Raw genomic sequence first — 19,009 nt, 5'->3', positions numbered from 1 at the left:
GTGTAAGTTGTTAAACTTTACTACAGTAAATGCACTTCAAATCCCCAGCTCGTGGGAAGAAGTGTGTGGGCTCATGTAAATACACATCTACAATAGTCTGTAGCTTGGTAGAGCTCCATGCTACAGTTCACATATTGGCTACATCAAGTGACTCTGTGTTTTGGCATGGAGAGAGACGGGTCTTCATAAACACTTTATGATGCAGCCGTTGTCACCAGAATACAATAGAATCCGACCCCGATGCTGATTAGACCCCGACTATTAACATTAAAACTCGTTAGCCTCCATTTAAGATGTTTGATGCACTAGGTTCAGGTTCTTTGATTAATACTCGCACAGCTGATGTGTGATCTTCGCTTTAAAACGTATGAAAAATAAAAAATGAGACTTTTTTCCAGATAATTCAGGGGCTTTGTAAGTAGATTTAGTGCATATAGCCAAAGGTGTAAGAGACTATGAAAATTCTAAGTCTTCAAGTTTTGAAAAAAAATCATAAAAAGCAATGTTTGCCTTTGCTGTCAATTATTACATGTCATTGTTGAGCAAATTAAGTGAATGGTTTGAAATTAATATGCTGGATGTTTATGGGATTGCTTCTTTTCAAATGTAACCACACTCTGAAGATCTACTTTGTTAGCTACGACTTAAAAAGTGCATTTCCTAAGTACTGCAGGTATAAATTTGAGTTGCCAAAAAAAAATTATTTTCCAATCGTACCATGTCATGCTACCTCTTTACTTGGAGGCTACTGAGAGGCTACATCTCAGAGACCAATATTGTAATTGTTGCTCCACTGCAATACACTTCTCTTAACTATAGTTACAAAAGAGAAAAGTATTAGCCACAACGTTTAGTGTATCTTCTACCATATATGGAAAAGTTAGTCAGAATTCAAGTGCAGTAGTTAGTCTTCGGTCAGGATGAATAACAAAGTTTCACCAAGGCTGCATCCTTCTTTAAACCTTTTTGTGTTGTTCATTTTGCTCCATGCAGTGTCTACAAGCCTAAAATATCCTTCTATTAAAAGAATAGTGAAGGGTCCAAGGAGAGTCCACGTTTATAAATGTGTGTAACTACAATACACTGTAACTTTTCCGACAATCTCCACCAGTATGCCACAGTTTGTAATTGTATAGTCAAACACAGTGAGGATTGACAAACCTTTATTGAAACATGTTTTTCAAGACAGTTGTTACACTGTTTGTTGCAGAGTTCAATTTATTTAGCTTTGTTGTCTTCAAAAGCCATAAACATGCAGGTGCATATCAGAGTGAAATTGTGTTTACTCCTAGATCCTGAGACAATACGGTGACACATGCCACAAAAGGAAAAACATAATGGACTACATACAATACATATTTATTAAACATGTCTAGAGGAGTATTGATTTTAGATAAGATGATCTACAGGGGACAGCATCACAGCCAGAAATGACCAAACATCTGGGTTTGCAGGAAGCAACATGGATTACTTGTATAAAGAGCTGAAGAGTAAAGGTTTTAGCAGCAAAGATACATCAGCTGCTGGAGCATTATTTTATGAAACATTATAGGATGTGTTACTGGTGCAATAGACATCTCACATGAAGGCTAACAAATCTAAATGCTAATTTTAGTAATCAGCATCAGGGTCTTCCTTTTTTTTATTCTGTTGCTAGTAGCTGCACTTTAAGTGTTCATGAAGAGCTATCTTTCTCCATGCATCTTTCTCCAGTTATATGAGGCCACACACTCTTTCTTACAAGGTGGGGACTTAAAAGGCATTTAGTAAAGTTTAACAACTTCCATAATGAGTCATCAATTACACAATTTCCCTAGTTGTTTGAATCTTGAATCGTGAAATAAAATCAGATAATGCCCCCATTTTCCTACTTTTGTTATCAAATAAGAAAAATTTAAAAATATGAAAAAAAATATATTTTTTTGTGTATTTCTATAAAAAAATTTATACAAAATCTGCCAAAACATACATACATGTTGTACTGTGTTCATTCATACAGTATGACACATTTAAAGATGCCTTACCTCTGCCTTACTCTGGACTTTTGGGTTTAGTTGGTTTGGGAGTAATGAGAGTGAAGCAAGGTCAGCGCTGACTCCACACTTGATGAGCATGTATTGAATGATTAGTAGCTTACACTCAAATATCACATGCTGCACACTTTTCTTTTTACCGCTTAACTCATATCGTCCCATGGTTCTATCAGATTTGACAGATTTGTCTTTAATATGTCTTAAATATGTTTTATATGTTTGTCTTTATATATATTTATATAAGACTGGTCCCCTCTATAAACTGCCCAGATCAACTGGTTAAATGTGTCTACACAGAACATATCAAGTAGTGAGGAAATGCAACACAGCTATCTTAGGAGAGCTGTCAAATTGCTGTGTTAGGAGTTTTCCTATGTTGGAATAAATATCTATTCAAAAAGATACATTTATCATTTACTCCTGGGGCGAAACAGCCACAGATGTGTATTGTATTGGTAGCAGTACAAACGCACTGTCTTATGTCACCCCTCCTCTTCAGAGCAGAAAAGTTTCCTCTTAGCTGGCTTCACAGATGGCAACTGAGGCTGGATTGGCTGCTGAATTATCAGTTTTGTTGAGTTTTAAAAGATAAAACTGGTAGGAAATGCAGACATGCAAAAATTTAAGAAGATCTGTAATTCTTGAGAAGCATGAGAATGACAGAGGCTTTTGGCCTTTACACCTGAAAGCCAAAATAACAGCTTTTAAGATATCGAGATGGTGTCACAGCCTGTTCCAGTCAGACACTTTTTGTCTAGTGGACTGTGACTTAGAGCAATTTTTTTTACACGTCCAGATCCTATTTAACAATTTTTTTCCTTTTTTTTTTTTTTTGTCTGGTGATGTGTTCGGTGCCTGAACAGGCTTCCTCATTATATTGCACTGCACACAGGTGTGATTCCACCTCATAATAATGGCTAAGGAATAACACACCCCAGTGTATTCATATGCTTATGTCAGTAAATATACATACATGTGTGCTGTGTTCCACAGAGTTCTTCTTGTGAAATGGTGCACTGGCAGTAATGTCATCAGACATAAAAAGACATGAAAGACATTTCACTTGTTCACCTACCAGGTGTATACACACAAGAGCACACCCACACACACACACACACATACACACACACACACACACACACCCTCAGACACACGCCCTCACACATGCAGACATCAATTCCCTGGTTTGGTAGCGAAGGATTATGGCAGACTTCTCACTCAGTTGCAAAACCCGAGGGTCAGGCATATGAATTCACTCAATTTGAATTTAGCTTGCAGCTTGTTATAGGAATTGTGCCAATGCCACCCTTGTGAAACTAGAATTAATTTTGCTACTTGAATATCCCACTCACATAGCATTTTACTGATCCTCGCATCCAACTGGCCTAAAGACAAATGTAATGGCAGAAAGTGTAAATATATAATCAAATATTTAAGTTCACAGCTATGTTTTTTTTTTTTTTTTTTTAATATTTCATGTGTTTTTATATTAGAAATGATAAACATACTGTTACAGACAAACAGCTGATGGTCTCAAACTCGGTGAGAGACAGTTATTTTGATTTAAACTGGTAGAATGTTGCATATACGTTTTAGAGCATTTACAGTCCATGTGGGTAAAATATAGTTAAATCAATCTGCTCTTCTAAAAGAATGTTGTTTTTTTATCAGCATGACTTTAGTAAAAACAATAACTCTTATATTCTCACTCATCTTGAATTCAGTTTATTTGATTTCTGCAGGGTCACAGTCAATTTAGTTTTATTTACTGTCCTTTTTGAAAAAACAAGTTGACAGTTTGCTGTAGTATAAAGCCTCAGTTGTGTGTTTCCAGTGGCAGCTTATTGTAATCTTTACCCGAGGGGAGGTTGGTCAACATCATAATGGTTCATGGCTAATGTTTTGTTTTATTTTATTTATTTATTTTTTGATAGATAAGGATGATTCATTTAATATTAGCCTAATCTGCCTGTTAATGAATCAATTACATGCATAGGTGTTAAAATCACATTATTGCTCATATTTGTTGTAAACAGATTATTCTCTAGTCTTATATGCATATTAAGACAAGCATTTGAACCATTTTTGTTTTTGCATGATTTAGTTTAGCCTTTTTTTTCATGCACCATAAAATAGACCATACTGTAAGATCTCCAGCACCTTTTAATGTGTGTGTGTGTGTGTGTGTGTGTGTGTGTGTGTATGTGTGTGTTTGTGTCTGTGTGTGTGTGAGGGGGAGAAAGAAAAGTATGCACTCTCTCAGGTGAATTGCTTTTTGCATTTTGCATTTTTCTGCGTGAGCTGATTCTCAAGATGATAATGACAGGTTTCAGAATGGGGTTTAACAGCACTTTGTTGACCATCACTCAGGCTCTTGGTATGGTTTTACCTTGGAGTTTTCACACTCTTTAGTAATTTTGTAATGCTGTCTCCAAAAATTAAATGACAAACATTGTTACGAAGAACGAATGTTCCCTATAAAAGAAGATTTAGAAAACTGAAAAGAAAAGCACATAAACTACAGACTACTATAGCTATTTCATTACTTCTAAAGGTAAATGCAGGTGTCTCACTTTTACATCCAAGAAAAGTGTCTTAGAAATGTGACCAAAGTAGTCATTTGAAGACAGAAGCGGAAATTTGCTCGCCCTGGCTCTTGCTCAAACGCAATACTATAGTAGCAGTGACTGCACAGGTTGAAGGGAATTAGCTTTGAAGTAGTGTTATTGTCTCTTTTGATGAAGAGACACAATTACAACCACCTTGTCCTTCTTTTTTTTTTTTTTTTTTTTTACTTTTCACCTATGGATGATTTTAATTCCTACTTAGTGTGTGATTAGAATAACGGGTCAGCTATTCTACTTACTCTCCATTTTCTCATTATATGAAGTGGTTTTCTTGAGACTGAAGTTAATAATAATAAAAATAAAAAGTTTACCACTTAGAATTGGATGGCTTGATGTTTTCTACTGGGCTCCTAATAGGCATCTCTAATGACACTGTATGGTCAACATAGTGTAAATAATAGCCAATTAATGTGAGTGGTTGCATATTAATTATGAATATTGTGTCTTTGCTTTGAGCAGGGAATATGTAAGGGAGAGGCCATGCTGTCCATGCAAGTGCATATAAAAGCCTCCAAAGAGCTATTTAGCCCTATTCAATAAAGAGAGAGGAAAAAAACCTCTTCTCCTCCAAATGAACACAAACACAAAAAATGAAAAAGAAAAGCATGCGGTTATGAATTATGAATTATGAATCATGGAAAGCCATGATTACAAAGATGAGACCATGGAGTTGGATTAGAGCTACCAGTGTCACCAGCTAAATTTACTAAATTTGCAAATTTACGAAAAGTAGATTTTAGAAAAGTAGTTCTATTTAAAAAAAAAAGTGTAGGACACATAGTAAATCTGGGTGACATTATTTAAATGAGGAGTATTAAATTTGTGTTACAAAAATTGAGTTCACCACAGTTTGGGATCGAGAGGAGAGAAGAGACTGTCAATAAGAGGGGTAATTTAAATGACTAATCACCAGGGCTAGGACAAATGGTCAATATATTGTGATCCAGTCTCCAGTGACGTGTTGTCTTTACACTGACATAGATTTCTCAGCATGTTCTCTCGCATTACTGAAGCATTTTCTTTCATTTCTGTAGACATTTCTTGGTACATAGTGTCCAGCATCAGCTGCATACTGAAAACAGCCTTCTCATACCAAGAGAAGTTGCACAGGACATGCATCAAAATGCATCAAGTCTGTCTGTGGTGGTACACTGCCTTATATCAAGCAAACCCAGAGCTTTAAACATAAGTCACATGAAATGTCAGCTCACTTATTTATGCATGTGGTGACCAGCCATTCTGTTACAAACATTGTGGTCTGGAGGAAAATCAACACACTGTATGCAGGTGACTCACTGTAACAAATCATTCGGCACAAAGGGCTGCTGCTCATTTATCTTGTGCCATGGTGTGACTAGCAAAGAGAAAATGAAATCAGTCAAGACGGCAACTGAACTTTAAACACCGCCAATACCAAGCAACCAGCATTGATGCACCCTGCATCTTACCATACTTGGATAATAAGGGCTGCACCCAAAACAGCTATAAAGAAAACCTACTTCTTGGGTCAGACAAAACACATATATTCTTTCAACTTATTTTAGTTGAACAGCCATAGGTTGTGTTGAAAAAACAAAACAAATGAATAAGAAGATCTTAACTGAAGCCACTAGAACTAAAGACGTCTGGCTCATATGAATAGGCCAACACACTTGGTGTGAATGCTTTGTTCCTGTTTTTCCTGTTTTATTCTGTTTTAAATAATTTATCCTAAGTGAGGTCACTGACAGTCATTAGTTTTGTTACAAAGTGTCAGGTGCAGCATACCATCAACACAAAAGGATTAAAGGCACTTCCTCCTAATGTGACCATGAAGAAGGTGTTTTAAAATAACGACAACGTGTTATCAACCCGATCAACAACAAAAAAAAATCCTTGTCTTTAGATGTGTAAGATATCTTCTTCTAAAGTCTCCTTTATGATTAAGTACTGCCCAGAATCATTAGCAAGGTGTCCATCTGAACTGATAAGACTGTGACAGAAATCTGTCTAGTCTCCATTTACCAGCATCGCTGGCACTTCTTTACTTGTCTAAAATTCCTTAGGACTGGACTTCTTCTCAGTTGTTTAGAAGATAATGGAAGATATTTAGCAGACCAATGGCTCTAAGTTCACTTAAGCTTATTGACTGATTGGTCTGTTATCTTCAGGAAGATGTATAGGACCAGCTAATTAGATTTGATCACTTACAATTGCTCCTCGGCCACCAGGTAATCAATGCAGTCTAATTATTGTCTCGTTTCTCCTCCCCTTTTCCCTTACTTCCTTTATCATCCTCTCACTTTGTTTTTCCTCTGCTGTTTTCATCTTTATTTAATTCACCACCACGTTTTATTTCCCCTAACTTCCGTTTCAATCGGTTTTATCCTTAACCCACTCTTCAATTTGGACTGTGCTTAAGCAACACAGCTACAGACACACACACACAACAGAGAGATAGTTTATCAAATTAAAAACTGCAGTCCAGACCTTTTTGGCTCTCTCACAAGGTTATAGTGAGGCTGGAACCACTCATACCTTGTGACATGAAGAAACATGTGCACTCTCAGAAATACACACAGAGAGCAATGTGTGTTTTTGGAAGACAGTAGAGGACAAATGCATGTATCATAGCTAGCGGGGTGTGTAGAGTGAGGTGGTGTAATCTCGTTCCTGTGAATAAAAGAGAGCAGTCCAATGATGTGTGAAAGAGAAGCTGCAATTTCACCGCCCAAACCTAAGATATCAAACAGACCTGTGCACGTGCACACACATATACACACAAACATGGCCCCGTAGAAATAAAGAGTGCACCAACAAGGCCTGAGAGTAGAATAGCACTCAAATATGCTTGTCCCATTTGTCTCAATCCAGCCAGCTGTCTGTTTGGTCAGTTTTAGGACTTCAATAGGGAATAGTGAACAGAATGCAGCTGTTTACACTTGCTCAGTGTCACTCTACTGAGTATATCTTTGACCTTTGTGGTCTTTCTGCACGGACTAGACACAACACATCTCTTAAATACAATTCAACAACATGATTTTGCAATTTTCATCCACACTACCAACCAAACTAACCTCCGGTGATATCTGCACAGCACTGGATTCAGCTTGTATCCAGTTGTTTAGTCCCGTAAGTGGTGAGGTCAAATACTATATTTAACTGTAGGTCAGTATGCAAGCCAGATTTTAAAACATTAAAAGCCAAATATAAAGATGCTGCAGTCTGGGTCAGTTCAATTTAGGTCACATTAGTTGAGCTCACTTCAGTTTGGATCATTTCAAGGAGTCCCTCAAGGGAAAATTAAGTGTAAGCATGCAACGTGAAATACTCAATGATACTTCTGAAGCTAATTCAATTTATGTACTGTATTATAATAATAGTAATGAAACTAGTGGAGGTTTTAGCCAGTATTTATCATCCCTCCCTCAAATTATCCTGTATTCATTGTGGGCTCTGACTGGCTAAGTACAAAGCAGTCCATGCTAGCTGATATCGATCCATTAATTGGAAAGTAGCTCATGGTAGTGAAAGGGCTGGCCAGTATAGACATACTGGAAAGGATGGAGGCCTAAGATCAGCCCAGACCCTAATTGTCAGGAAAGGGCTTTCTATGAAGTGGTGTAATGTGCCTTTTTATTGGCTGGGGAGGGGAAATTACAGTCATTAATGCCATTATGTGGGTATCAGTGGTGTATTTCCATTTAACACACTATCAATGCAGTTTTTACATACAGACATTGCCATTTTAGGTTTATTTCATCAATGTAAACCACAGTGGATGACAACTGGTGAACCTTTTTACTCATATAGGGGCTAAAAAAGTTCTGTGCACAAAGGATATCATCTGGAGATTTGTTCTGTGTGAACAGGTAGGGAAAGTAAATGAAACCATTTAAAAATAAAGAGAATCCATTTTCTGTTAATGTCCTTTCATCTTGATCAGATTCAGTGCTAACAGAGCTGAGTTGATTGAAAAGTATGTCCAAGGATGAGGCCCTGGTCATAGAAGAACAGAAGGGACACATGAATATAAAGACTTCCATCTCCTCTTTTTGAAAAACTCAAGCTGTTGTAATTTCAATGCCAAGCGATTTCAAACATTCATTCTTCTCTTACTCCGTGGTCAGATTCCAGCTTTTGATATATTCTGTGGGTGTTTTTCTTTTAATCTTGGCGAAGGCTGAGGTGGAATAACGTGTTTAGGCAGAGATAAAGGTGTCGGCAAAAGCATGGAAGGTCAAAGTACTGAGGTGGCCTGTCTGACCTTCAGACATGCTTTTTCATACTGAGCTACCGCAGAGCATGGATGACATTGAAATACTCTATCGACTGTGAGTCAAGCTGTGCATGTGAAAAACCCTGGCACAAGGAGACATTACTCACTAAACATGACATTTTATTGCTATCAATTCAAGACAGAGAGTTGTGCACTACGTAGGGTAATTATTGTGTTTCTGTGATGAATACAACTAACACAGTATGAAAGCAATTTCTCTAGAAGGCATTTGTTTCATTCTTACCTCTGTGTGAGAGTCACTTCGAGATGGTAATAGCTTTAACAAAGTTTAAACACATCATTTTTTTCTTGGGTATTCTTCATAGCTGAAAGTGAAGTCTATAAGTTTGATTTCTTTTACATTGGTTCTTTTCTTCAGTCCGTGTGAATTTATATCCCAGCTGACATCATTAAACATCTCTTATATTGTACTTTGATAAAATTAACAAGAGTGATACAAACTGGGGAGAAAAGCACCAGTGTGATTCATCGAGTCTGTGATGTTCTGCTGCATACGCTGCTGTTGATGGAGAAATATTTGGGCAGTTTGTACAGCACAGTGTTTCCACCAGTAATCCAATATACCCCTCAGTTTTATTATACTTTCCATATATTCTCTTTATGTATATCTAAAACTACATTACTGCGTCTCTCTCTGCATGCGGTGAGTGTTTTTTCTGTCAGTCCTCGTAGCATGAAGTGACTTAAGTTTGATCAAGAGCAAATAAAAACCACAAGATTCAACACATGCAAGCATAAAAAATGAAAAGAAAAGTGTTGAGGCTCAGAAAGGCAACAGTTTTTCACTGTAATGTTGCTGTAACTTTTTCTGTGCACATCAAAACTTACGTTCTCTCAGTGATTGATGGTATGATGTCTCCCAGATTTGGTGTTCAGCTTTGCTGCTTACTCTTGAACGGCTAATTGGCCTGTTTTGATGAAACACTCAAACCTAAATGATATAGAGCTCATATTCCCAGTATTTTATTTGCTCCCACTCTGTCTCTACCTCATTTTTTATTCATAATTAATCATACGTCATGCAAAAATCTTGTTTCACAACAGGACTCATTTCTGTAGAGCCCACTACATCCTTCTTTTTCTCTCTCTTCTTCACAGACGGACAATTTCCCCACTGAGCCTAATTATATGGGTAGCAGACAACAGTTTGTTCAAAGGTAAGAGCTGGGATCTATATCCCTCACTACATGTCAGACCTTTGTTTTCTTTTCTCCAATAGTCCCAACACAGCTCAAACAGTAACTAAGCTGACAATTAATAGTACAGAGTCATAGCAGGGACAGGGAGGGCATGTACATATAATTAGATTTAATAGTGGTTACTGACAGAATTTTATATAATAGATAAAATATAACCACACACAAACTATTTTCTTTAATCACACTCAGCTTCAGTCTCCTTTTACAGACTACACTGCTGGTGAGGCATTTTATTACATCCTAAATCCTATTATTATTATTATTATTATTATAGCATTCGGGGATGCTCATCATTGTTTCATTCTGTCTGTAAACTAAAAAAACAATCTTGACAAATTCTCCATTATAACTGCATGTTTTTTGTGTATTTTTATTTTTGTGCTTTTTTTGTTTAGCAGTTCAACATTCAAAGACCCAGAGCGTGCGAGCCTCAGGGACAGTGGTCATGGGGACAGCGACCAGGCTGACAGTGACCAAGACACCAACAAAGGCTCCTGCTGTGATATGTCTGCAAAAGAAGCCCTCAAGTTAAAGGCTACAGGTGTGAAACCGCCACCTTTGGAGCAAGGTGAGCGCTCAGTGGCAAATTTGACTGCAAGAGAAATGAAAGGTGCCACGCAAGCTAAACACACTTGAACCAAATTACTCTCCGTAATCTGTTTTCCATGCTGCAGTTATTTCTTATTCTTGACTTGCCTGAATGCTCACAATCTGAACTTACACTTGAATACTTTATTCTTTCTCAATTTTTTTCTTTCCACTTTTCTCCTTTAATGTGGTTGGGGTGTATGTATCTCTGAATGTGTGTGTTGAGGGTGTGAGCAAATGTGCATTCTATACACGTCCTCAGTTTATCAAAGCAGACAAGCCCATTATGTTTTTATAAGCCCAACTACTTCAGCCTATCCATTTAGTCCCCCTTCCCTGAGCACCCATTTCTGAAACTTTGATAATGGAACATGGAAAATGACTTAGTGAGCGGCAGGCGATGTAGTTTCGCAGTGTGGTGATTAAATATGAATAATTATTCTAAGAGCTGTGGGTCAGGCAGATTACACATGACATGTGTAGAACAATAACTCCCCAGATATGAGTGGTTGCAGCTCTCCTTACCTTAGCCACCTCACATGAATAGTGCAGGATCAGAGAAGGCAAGAAAGCCACAGTCATACATAGGTGTGTAGAGAAAAACTAGGGCAGGAGGTATGGTAAATTTCTCACTGCAGTTACAGCAAGCCATGTTCCTTGGTGAGGGTCATTACCTGCTTGGCAAAACAGACATTCCCCCAGAAATACAAATTCACTGCAGACACCAAAAAGTATGTATCTCACTGACTGGATCTAGAAGCACAGCACTGTATACTGAACATGGATCCTTTGTAATGGTGCTATTAATCCAGGGAACAGAAGGGCTGTTTTACTCCTTGCGGAAGGACAGTGACAATTTGGGCAACGCTCTGTGGTGCAATATGCATGTCTGACTAGACAGCATTTTTTCCCATTTCATTGATTTTTAGAATGGGAGAAAAAAAAATCCACACATGTTGGAAAGAGAAATTGGCCAATTAAACAGCCCCATATGTTTCTCATTTGGAAATGCTCCCATTTAATCGTCCATGAGAGAGTGGAAAAAATCACAGATAACACACATGACAAAGTGAGCTAAGGGTGTGTCGGGTAGTTGTCAGACACTAAAAATTCTCCCAATACACTGTTGTTGATGGATGTGCACTGCCTGCTGCCAACCACATCCTGTCTCCCCACCTTCCTGTGTGTTGTCTTCGATCAGTGTCCTTTTGATGGTGTTGAATAAGACATTGTCTCGCCCATACAAAAACAGACACACACGCGGCCAGTGGTGCTGGAAACTCGGTGAGAGGCTGTAACCTGTCTTTGCCTGTTTCTCACTCATTGCTGCCCTCCTATTTATTCTCACCGTCCGCTCTATGACTTTTGTTCCACTTCTCCACCTCTACTTGTTTGGGGAAATCGATTGATGTGAGATTAGACAGTTAACTGGCTGCAGCTGGCTGTGTTTAGCCAATAACATGCGGACTTAGCTAAGCTGTGGGGGAGGGCAGGGGCAGGAGGCCAAGGTATGATGCAAGAGCAGTGATGTTGAGTGAGGGGTGGTGAACATTGTTCTGGCAGTGCTCCAGTGCATTTTTATTAAGTTGTAAAGATACCAGCTGAGTGCCCAAAAGAAACAAATTATGCCTCACTCTGAGTTAATATTGATATGAGGAAATAATATTATGTTGTGATCTTCTGCCTCTTAAACTTCAGTATCATCCACTTACAAAGGTCTGCTTCTATGCTGCCCAGCTGTTGGAGATGAATCGCAAGATGGTCACCCTGTGTCTGGTAAGCTCGGGAGTAGTTCCATCTGCTCTTTGGGCTTAAGCTGACGCGTGCATGTGCAGGTGATATTTTATAGTAATTGTTTGGCTAATTAATGAGGCTTAGTTCATAAAAAAAAAAAAAAAAAAACAGAAACATAATCATTTGAGGAAATGTGGTATAATGTGCTGTTCTGCGTTCACATGCACTCTACACACCAGCACACACGTACCTTAAATAAGGCACAGAAGTACTCAGGTATGTCTGTTATGGAGAAACAAAATACAAAAGGGAGCTTGTGATTGGTCACTGTCCCTGAGGTCATTTTCCTGCAGACTTATTTTCTTCACATCTCAGCACTTAGCGTCTACTTCATAGGCCTCTCTCCAAGCCCCCATCCTTGTTTCCTTCATCCCATCTTAAGTCCTCTGTTCTTCTCCAAGCCTAGCCCTCCCAATTACTCTCCAGCTCTCTCTGCTTGCCTGCCAGGACACTATGGCCTCATTCACTGGCTCAGTATAAACACAACTACAAGTGCACAGAGCATGTAGTTCAAGTCCCAATCTATCCCCAACACTGTTTCACTTCTTAGCTTTTACAGCCACTAGGTTGTAGCCTACAGTGTATTCTTTTTTAGGATTCTTATTTTGCCATCCTTTTTTTCTTTTTTCTTAGATGTCTTTTTAACTAGTTTCAGTATTTATGCTCCTGCCTGGTAATAGGCAGTGATAGAACAAACGTACCCCCATCCCCATGCCTGTAATTCATCTTTTCCTCTTATGTTCAGTACAGTTTCTTTCCAGACAACATAATCTGGACATCTTCACACCAGGGACCAGTAACAAATTGATTAATTAGCCCTGCAAATTTGGTAGCAATGTATTAATTAAGCTTAAGTGTATCAAATGCATTTTTTGCCAGTTTTAAACGGTGATTAATTGATGCTCCAGCGCGCCTGCAGCAGACGTTGGTACGGTCTTGTCTGGCTCCGGCGGAGTGGCTGGCAGCACATTGCTTGCCTCTGTGGAGATGACTGCCATAGTCCCTATCATGAACAGACAGGCAACAGTGGTGTAGAGATGTTTCCCACTGATAGGGCTGTCCGAGGAAATGGAGAAGGAGGGATGATGGGGAAAAAAAGAAATAAGAGCACAGAGAGACGGATACTGTTTGACTGTACCAGCTGACTTATCCTAATTAGCTGCGATTGGAGTCTGATAATCAAAACGCCTCCTGCCTTGTTTTAAGAGGGAGGCATGAGTGGGACAGAGGAGGGGGGGGGGCAGCATACCACAAGGACAGCATGGAAACAGTGAGAAGAGACTGCCTGAGGTGTGTTCCCATGACAGCACAGTAGAAAACTATGAAATGGACTTTTCCCTGTTATTAGTAACAGATTGTTAGAATCCAGATTATGAATAATATAATTTGTTTGGTCCAGGAGATACTCATGATATTTCTAAATGTTTTGGCCCAATGTGGTCCTTCATGTCTAAGTCTGTATCTCATCAAACAGAACAGAGGTCCTTGGCTCTATATGAGTCTTTTAGTTATAGCTATGTGACTGGGAAATATAAAATTAAAATAACCAACATGTGGTCATGAAGTTATTAGGAGTAGAAAAAATGCTACTATACTTTATGTAACCAGAACAAATCTTGTCAAATATGAAAGTCTGTAACAACATTAAAAAAGTATTTTATTGCAAGTGCTTCATGTGGCATAGGCCTCGGGGAACAAAGAGAGTCCATGAAAACTCATTTATCTCAGAGGGTTGATGAATTTCACCACTGTTATTATTATTATTACTACCATTTTCAATTAAATACAGTAGCCCAAACAATCAGCACAATATGTTTTTAAAAAGTGATTCCGTTAATGTATTTCTGAGTCCTTGTTACGGTACACTTCACATCCATTAGTCTGTAAAATCAGGAGAAAATTAATTCTTTATATGTTGTTTTGTTGAATAATAGATTTTCTCTGCCAGTCCACATTGAGACCAAACAAACTAAATATTCAGACTTTAATCCATCTTAATATTCACCCGTCTTCCCTCGTGGCAGTCTTAATCTTAAGACTCTGGCATTACTGTACTTTTAAGGTCTAGTCAATCTCCATCTTTTCATTTTTGTCTTTATTGGGAGCAATTAACTTTGAATCACGAATGAATCTTTGATTTAAAAAAAAGTAATTCTAAAATTAATTGACTGGTCAGAAGTCAGATCAGATCAGACCCTTTTCACATTAGACGTACAGATAAAATACAGTACATTACATTAATGATATTAATATTGTATGTACTGTACGTCTAATTTGGAGATATTTAAATTTATAATTACATTAAAAGTCAACTGCTCTTACTACGGTTGAGGAGTTGTACTTTTGTAAGTTTTGAGAAGAATTGACTTATTTGTCAATAAGTCAATTAATTTCTTTATACTTTAGAGATAAGATAATAAAACACACAGATCAGACACAGATTGTATTCAAAACAAATAAACATAGCATCTCAAAGTTTGTCTGCTGCTCAAAAATATACTTCGTTGGATCCAAAGTGAAGATGTGATTGTGACTCGGTCACATCTTGTGGACAGAGAAGCGGACTATTAGACATTCAGAGAAAAACTGGTAGAGTGTGAAGCATAGTGCTGGGTCAGTAAAATTTGTAAACATTTTCATTACCATTTATAGCTCCTTCTTTTCTGTCGTAGAACTAAATATTACAATAGTCAATAATAGCCAAGCCTTTCATACGCCGTGACCACGCAATCAAAAATCTTACAGTAGTTTATAAATTACTCAAAGCTCTCGTCCTCCAAGAAAATGTATAGATCATTTGTGACAACAACAAATATTCACATAGATTTACACTTGGATAAAATAATGAAAAACAGAATGGTAAATAACATGCCTCCATAAATCAGTCCTGCAAATACTTTTTTGTAAAGCAAACGTAGTTTATTATTTTCCTAAACATGTCTTATTAGCAAGTCAGAGCAATTAACTTTTTCAAAGCCTCCTTCAGGGTGTACCCTCCAGAGCAGAGAGGGCATTGTTAATGTGCGATTCTTCACATGACGTTAAAGTAATTGTTCTAGCAGGTTAATAGACAAACATCTGCTGAGAGAGAGAGAAGCTCCATTTGAGTGCATTGTAATTAGTCTCTTTTATAAATATTACTCTGAACAGGTAGCATATGGAAGAGTCATAGTTTTATGTGATGCTATCACATCTGTCTGTTTAAACCTGATTAATTGAGGCCCATCAGAGTTTGTATACACCCGTTGCTCTAATGGCGACACGTTTGTGAACTCTCTCATAGCAGCATGAGCACAATGTTCATTAGAGAGCTCCTCTTCGACTCAAAATTGATTCTCTGCTTGTCAGCCGCTTTTACCAATAATCATTAATTGAAAACATACCCATTTTCTTTCTTTTCTATGAAGTATGCATTTTACTTAGAACTCAAACCACCTCAAAGAATCTATCAAAAAGTCCGTAGTTTGGCTTTAGGGAGTAGATTAGAAAAACAAGCAACATCTGAAAACAGCAGCCAGCTGCTCATGTTTCTTCTCATTCTTTGTGTGAACCATTGGTCAAAGAGGATTTGTCTCTGAGCCTTTCATCTTTTCCAGCTCCTCATCTTCTCAGCTCTCCGTGGCCTGTCCCTGGCTGCGCTGATAGCCTGATTCATGGCAACATGACCAGTTACTTTCCTGGTGGGGAAAATGAGAACCATCAGCAATCTGGACTTTTCCAGGATGCATCACTCAAAGTCAAATAAGATTTGTGCGTGTGTGTTTGTGTGCGTGTGTGTGCGCGTGTGTGTGTGTGTGTGTGTGTGTGTGTGTGCGTGCCCAGATCGTGTGCTCACCCCATTCTTAGAGGATATGGCGGTATCGCACAGCAGTGAGGCGATTTGCGGCTAAGCTAGTGGAATCCTGCGGAAAGCCTAAAATCTTGTGGGGTGAAGGGAGGGGAAATATCACAGTCTTAGGATTTCTTCTCCCTCATTACGGAAGCTTTAAAGGGATTAGTCTATTTTAAGTTTTATTAAATTCCATTGTTATGATTGTGGTTCATGAAGGGTAATGTCCATTCTTGTGTCCTTCCTCTTGTGCCCAGTATGCGTGATATTGGAATGGGCTGGATCTGGGCTGTGATTTCCACCTCCAAGCCCGCCTGCATGGCAGTTCACCCCCTGATCCTCAGCCAGTCAAGCCTATTTCAGGCACTGTGGCACCACAGCATTGGAGAGGATTGATGAATATCTTGAACTCTTACCAATTGAGCTATAAATCTCTGACATTATCTCTTCTCCCTGGTAGCTGCAGTGAATAATTATGGCATGTTTATGGAAGCAATGAACAAAAATATGTCTTTTTCCCTCCAAGCACCATTACAACCTCTCGCCGTAGCCTGGTTGGACTTTCCATCTAAAAATAAAACCTTCCATTGAGAGTGCATTTCTGCTGGAACTTCCAGTAAGACCTGCTGCCCAAAGATGCTTACGGATGCTCATCCTTCTTTCCTCACACCTCTCTGTTATAAGAACATTACAGGGTATTAATCCAAGTGTGTGCTCACTCATATCAGACACTGAAAAAAACACAAAGCCATTTCATGCTGTGGAAATGTTATTCAAGACCCAATAAAAAAAACAAAAAAAGGGCGCACTTAGTGTGAGGATTAGCTCAGAGTCATGGAGAGCTGATCATTCTTCAACCATATTGTTAATATTCATCCACTGTCAGGTCAAATAAAGGGTCAGTTATAGGATTTTAAGTTTTTGTTAGTATTTACTGCCAGTTATACACTGCTCAACAGTCCCCTCTCAGCTCTGTGAAAATCAATCACCACAGCAAATTATTAAACATTATTTCATGCTTACATGTAGGTCTGTGCCTTTGTCGTTGTTCTTGTCGGAAGCTTTACTTTCGCATGAATTTGAATTAGTTTGCTTTTAAAGCCTCATTTGTGTGTAATCGAACTCAGAAAGTGAGACGAGGTGGTCTGATTAGTTTGCATATTCCATATTGTTTGCATTGTACACATGCACACAAACTTGCTTGCTGTAAACAGACTAGTAAGCCTACACTGTCATTCAGGGTATGTCTCCGCACTAGTTAACTGCAAAATAAAATAAAATAAAATTTAATTAAAAAAATAATACTTGAACTTGTTTCACCACACATGTATAACGAGTAATCCCTGCAAGGAGCAGCAAGAGTGAAAATCTAGTGTATTTATCACTGTAGCCATCATAGCAGACGTGCTTCTGCTTCCAGTTGTTCTCTTTGTATTCACAGGAACAACCTTGTAGATGTCAGTTGTGTCTGTGCTATAAATGAAATTAATTATCATTGTGTGGCTAAGCCCATTGGCAGTGCAACCTGCATTAGTGTGTTTTTCTCCAGGCAGTACCTCTCATTGAACAGCTTAAATTTGTCATTACAGCAGAAACAATTAGGATGTCGTCACAACGTTTAATGCTAGTATCTTTTAAGATACATAGAGGCTAGATTCAGAGACTGGAGATGTTTTTCAAAGACTGGAGTTTTTTATCTTATGGGTGGTACCAAGTGAGCTGTTAGTGAAAGCAACAAACAACTGTGAATCAGAATCAGTCCTTTGCAGCCTTGTGCTTGTGTCTGTGTGTTGGTTAGATACACAGACCGACTGACAGGAATAACTCCTGTGAGCAATCCATGGCTGATTTGTAAAAGGCTGAGTGGATTGGAGTGTTTTAGAACATGCTGCTGCCTCACACACATTTGCACTGCCCTTGTGTTTTTCGCTGCATTAAGAAAAATATTGTGGAATTCTGAGTTCTAGGCTGTAAAATCCCCCCATTTTTCTAAGGGTTAAACGAAGGAACACTCACAATTCAAGTTAGTTTGTTGTCCTGCATCTCTCTAAGAGTATGTGTGACAGAGCAGTAGAAGAGCTGTTCCAGAATCTGCTCTCAGTGGGAGAAACATGTTGTCCAGCACAGCAGTAGGGAGGATACTACGGAGCAGATTATAATGATACAGAACATCGTCACTTCCTGGACCAGAGCCATCCTCCAGCCATCTGTCCTGTGTCCGTGGACAGCCGGGCATTTGTGCATGCGTATATGTGTGCGTGTTTAGGTTGTAATTCTGAACATTAACCACACTCTCTTACATATGCTTTACTTCCTCCCTGCCATTTTGCAGTCGTACCATATTGTCCTTCAGCACTGATTTACAAGCCTGCAAAATGTCCGGGAAAAAAAAATAGTTTCAAACTCTGTTAAGTGAAAAATTGCTGTTTAGGAATTGCAGAAAACCAAAACAAAAAGAGGTAAAATGATATTTGCCTTACTCCATAAGATGGCTTTATTTTACACCAAACAAGTGACTTGCTAAGATATTTAAAAGTACTGTCTAGTTTCAGCTTTGGTAAAGTGCTCTTAAAAAAAAACATTTATACTTGACATGGATTTATTTCAGGCTGTTCTGAGCAAACTAATCGTCCTTTAGTTCATGCCATTACATTAACAAA

General features: G+C 38.4%; 1 protein-coding gene across 5 annotated transcripts in view; it reads left to right on the top strand.

Annotated features, from left to right (window-relative positions):
* The window catches only part of pcdh17 (protocadherin 17), a 55,705-nt gene that overhangs the window by 13,545 nt on the left and 23,151 nt on the right, over positions 1-19,009 (top strand). For 2 of the 5 annotated variants that reach the window (XM_067496149.1, XM_067496146.1), the window contains exons 3-4: positions 10,038-10,096; positions 10,537-10,748. In XM_067496149.1, coding sequence (XP_067352250.1) covers positions 10,038-10,096; positions 10,537-10,748 — 271 coding nt within the window. Of the gene's footprint in view, positions 1-10,037; positions 10,097-10,533; positions 10,749-19,009 lie in introns of all 5 variants that reach the window. The other 3 variants (XM_067496148.1, XM_067496144.1, XM_067496147.1) reach the window with 2 other exon arrangements.

This window comes from Channa argus, chromosome 2 (assembly GCF_033026475.1).
Source record: "Channa argus isolate prfri chromosome 2, Channa argus male v1.0, whole genome shotgun sequence".
NCBI lineage: Eukaryota > Metazoa > Chordata > Actinopteri > Anabantiformes > Channidae > Channa > Channa argus.
The sequence above is the reverse complement of the archived record's forward strand: the minus strand, read 5'-3'. Positions and strand labels throughout refer to the sequence as shown.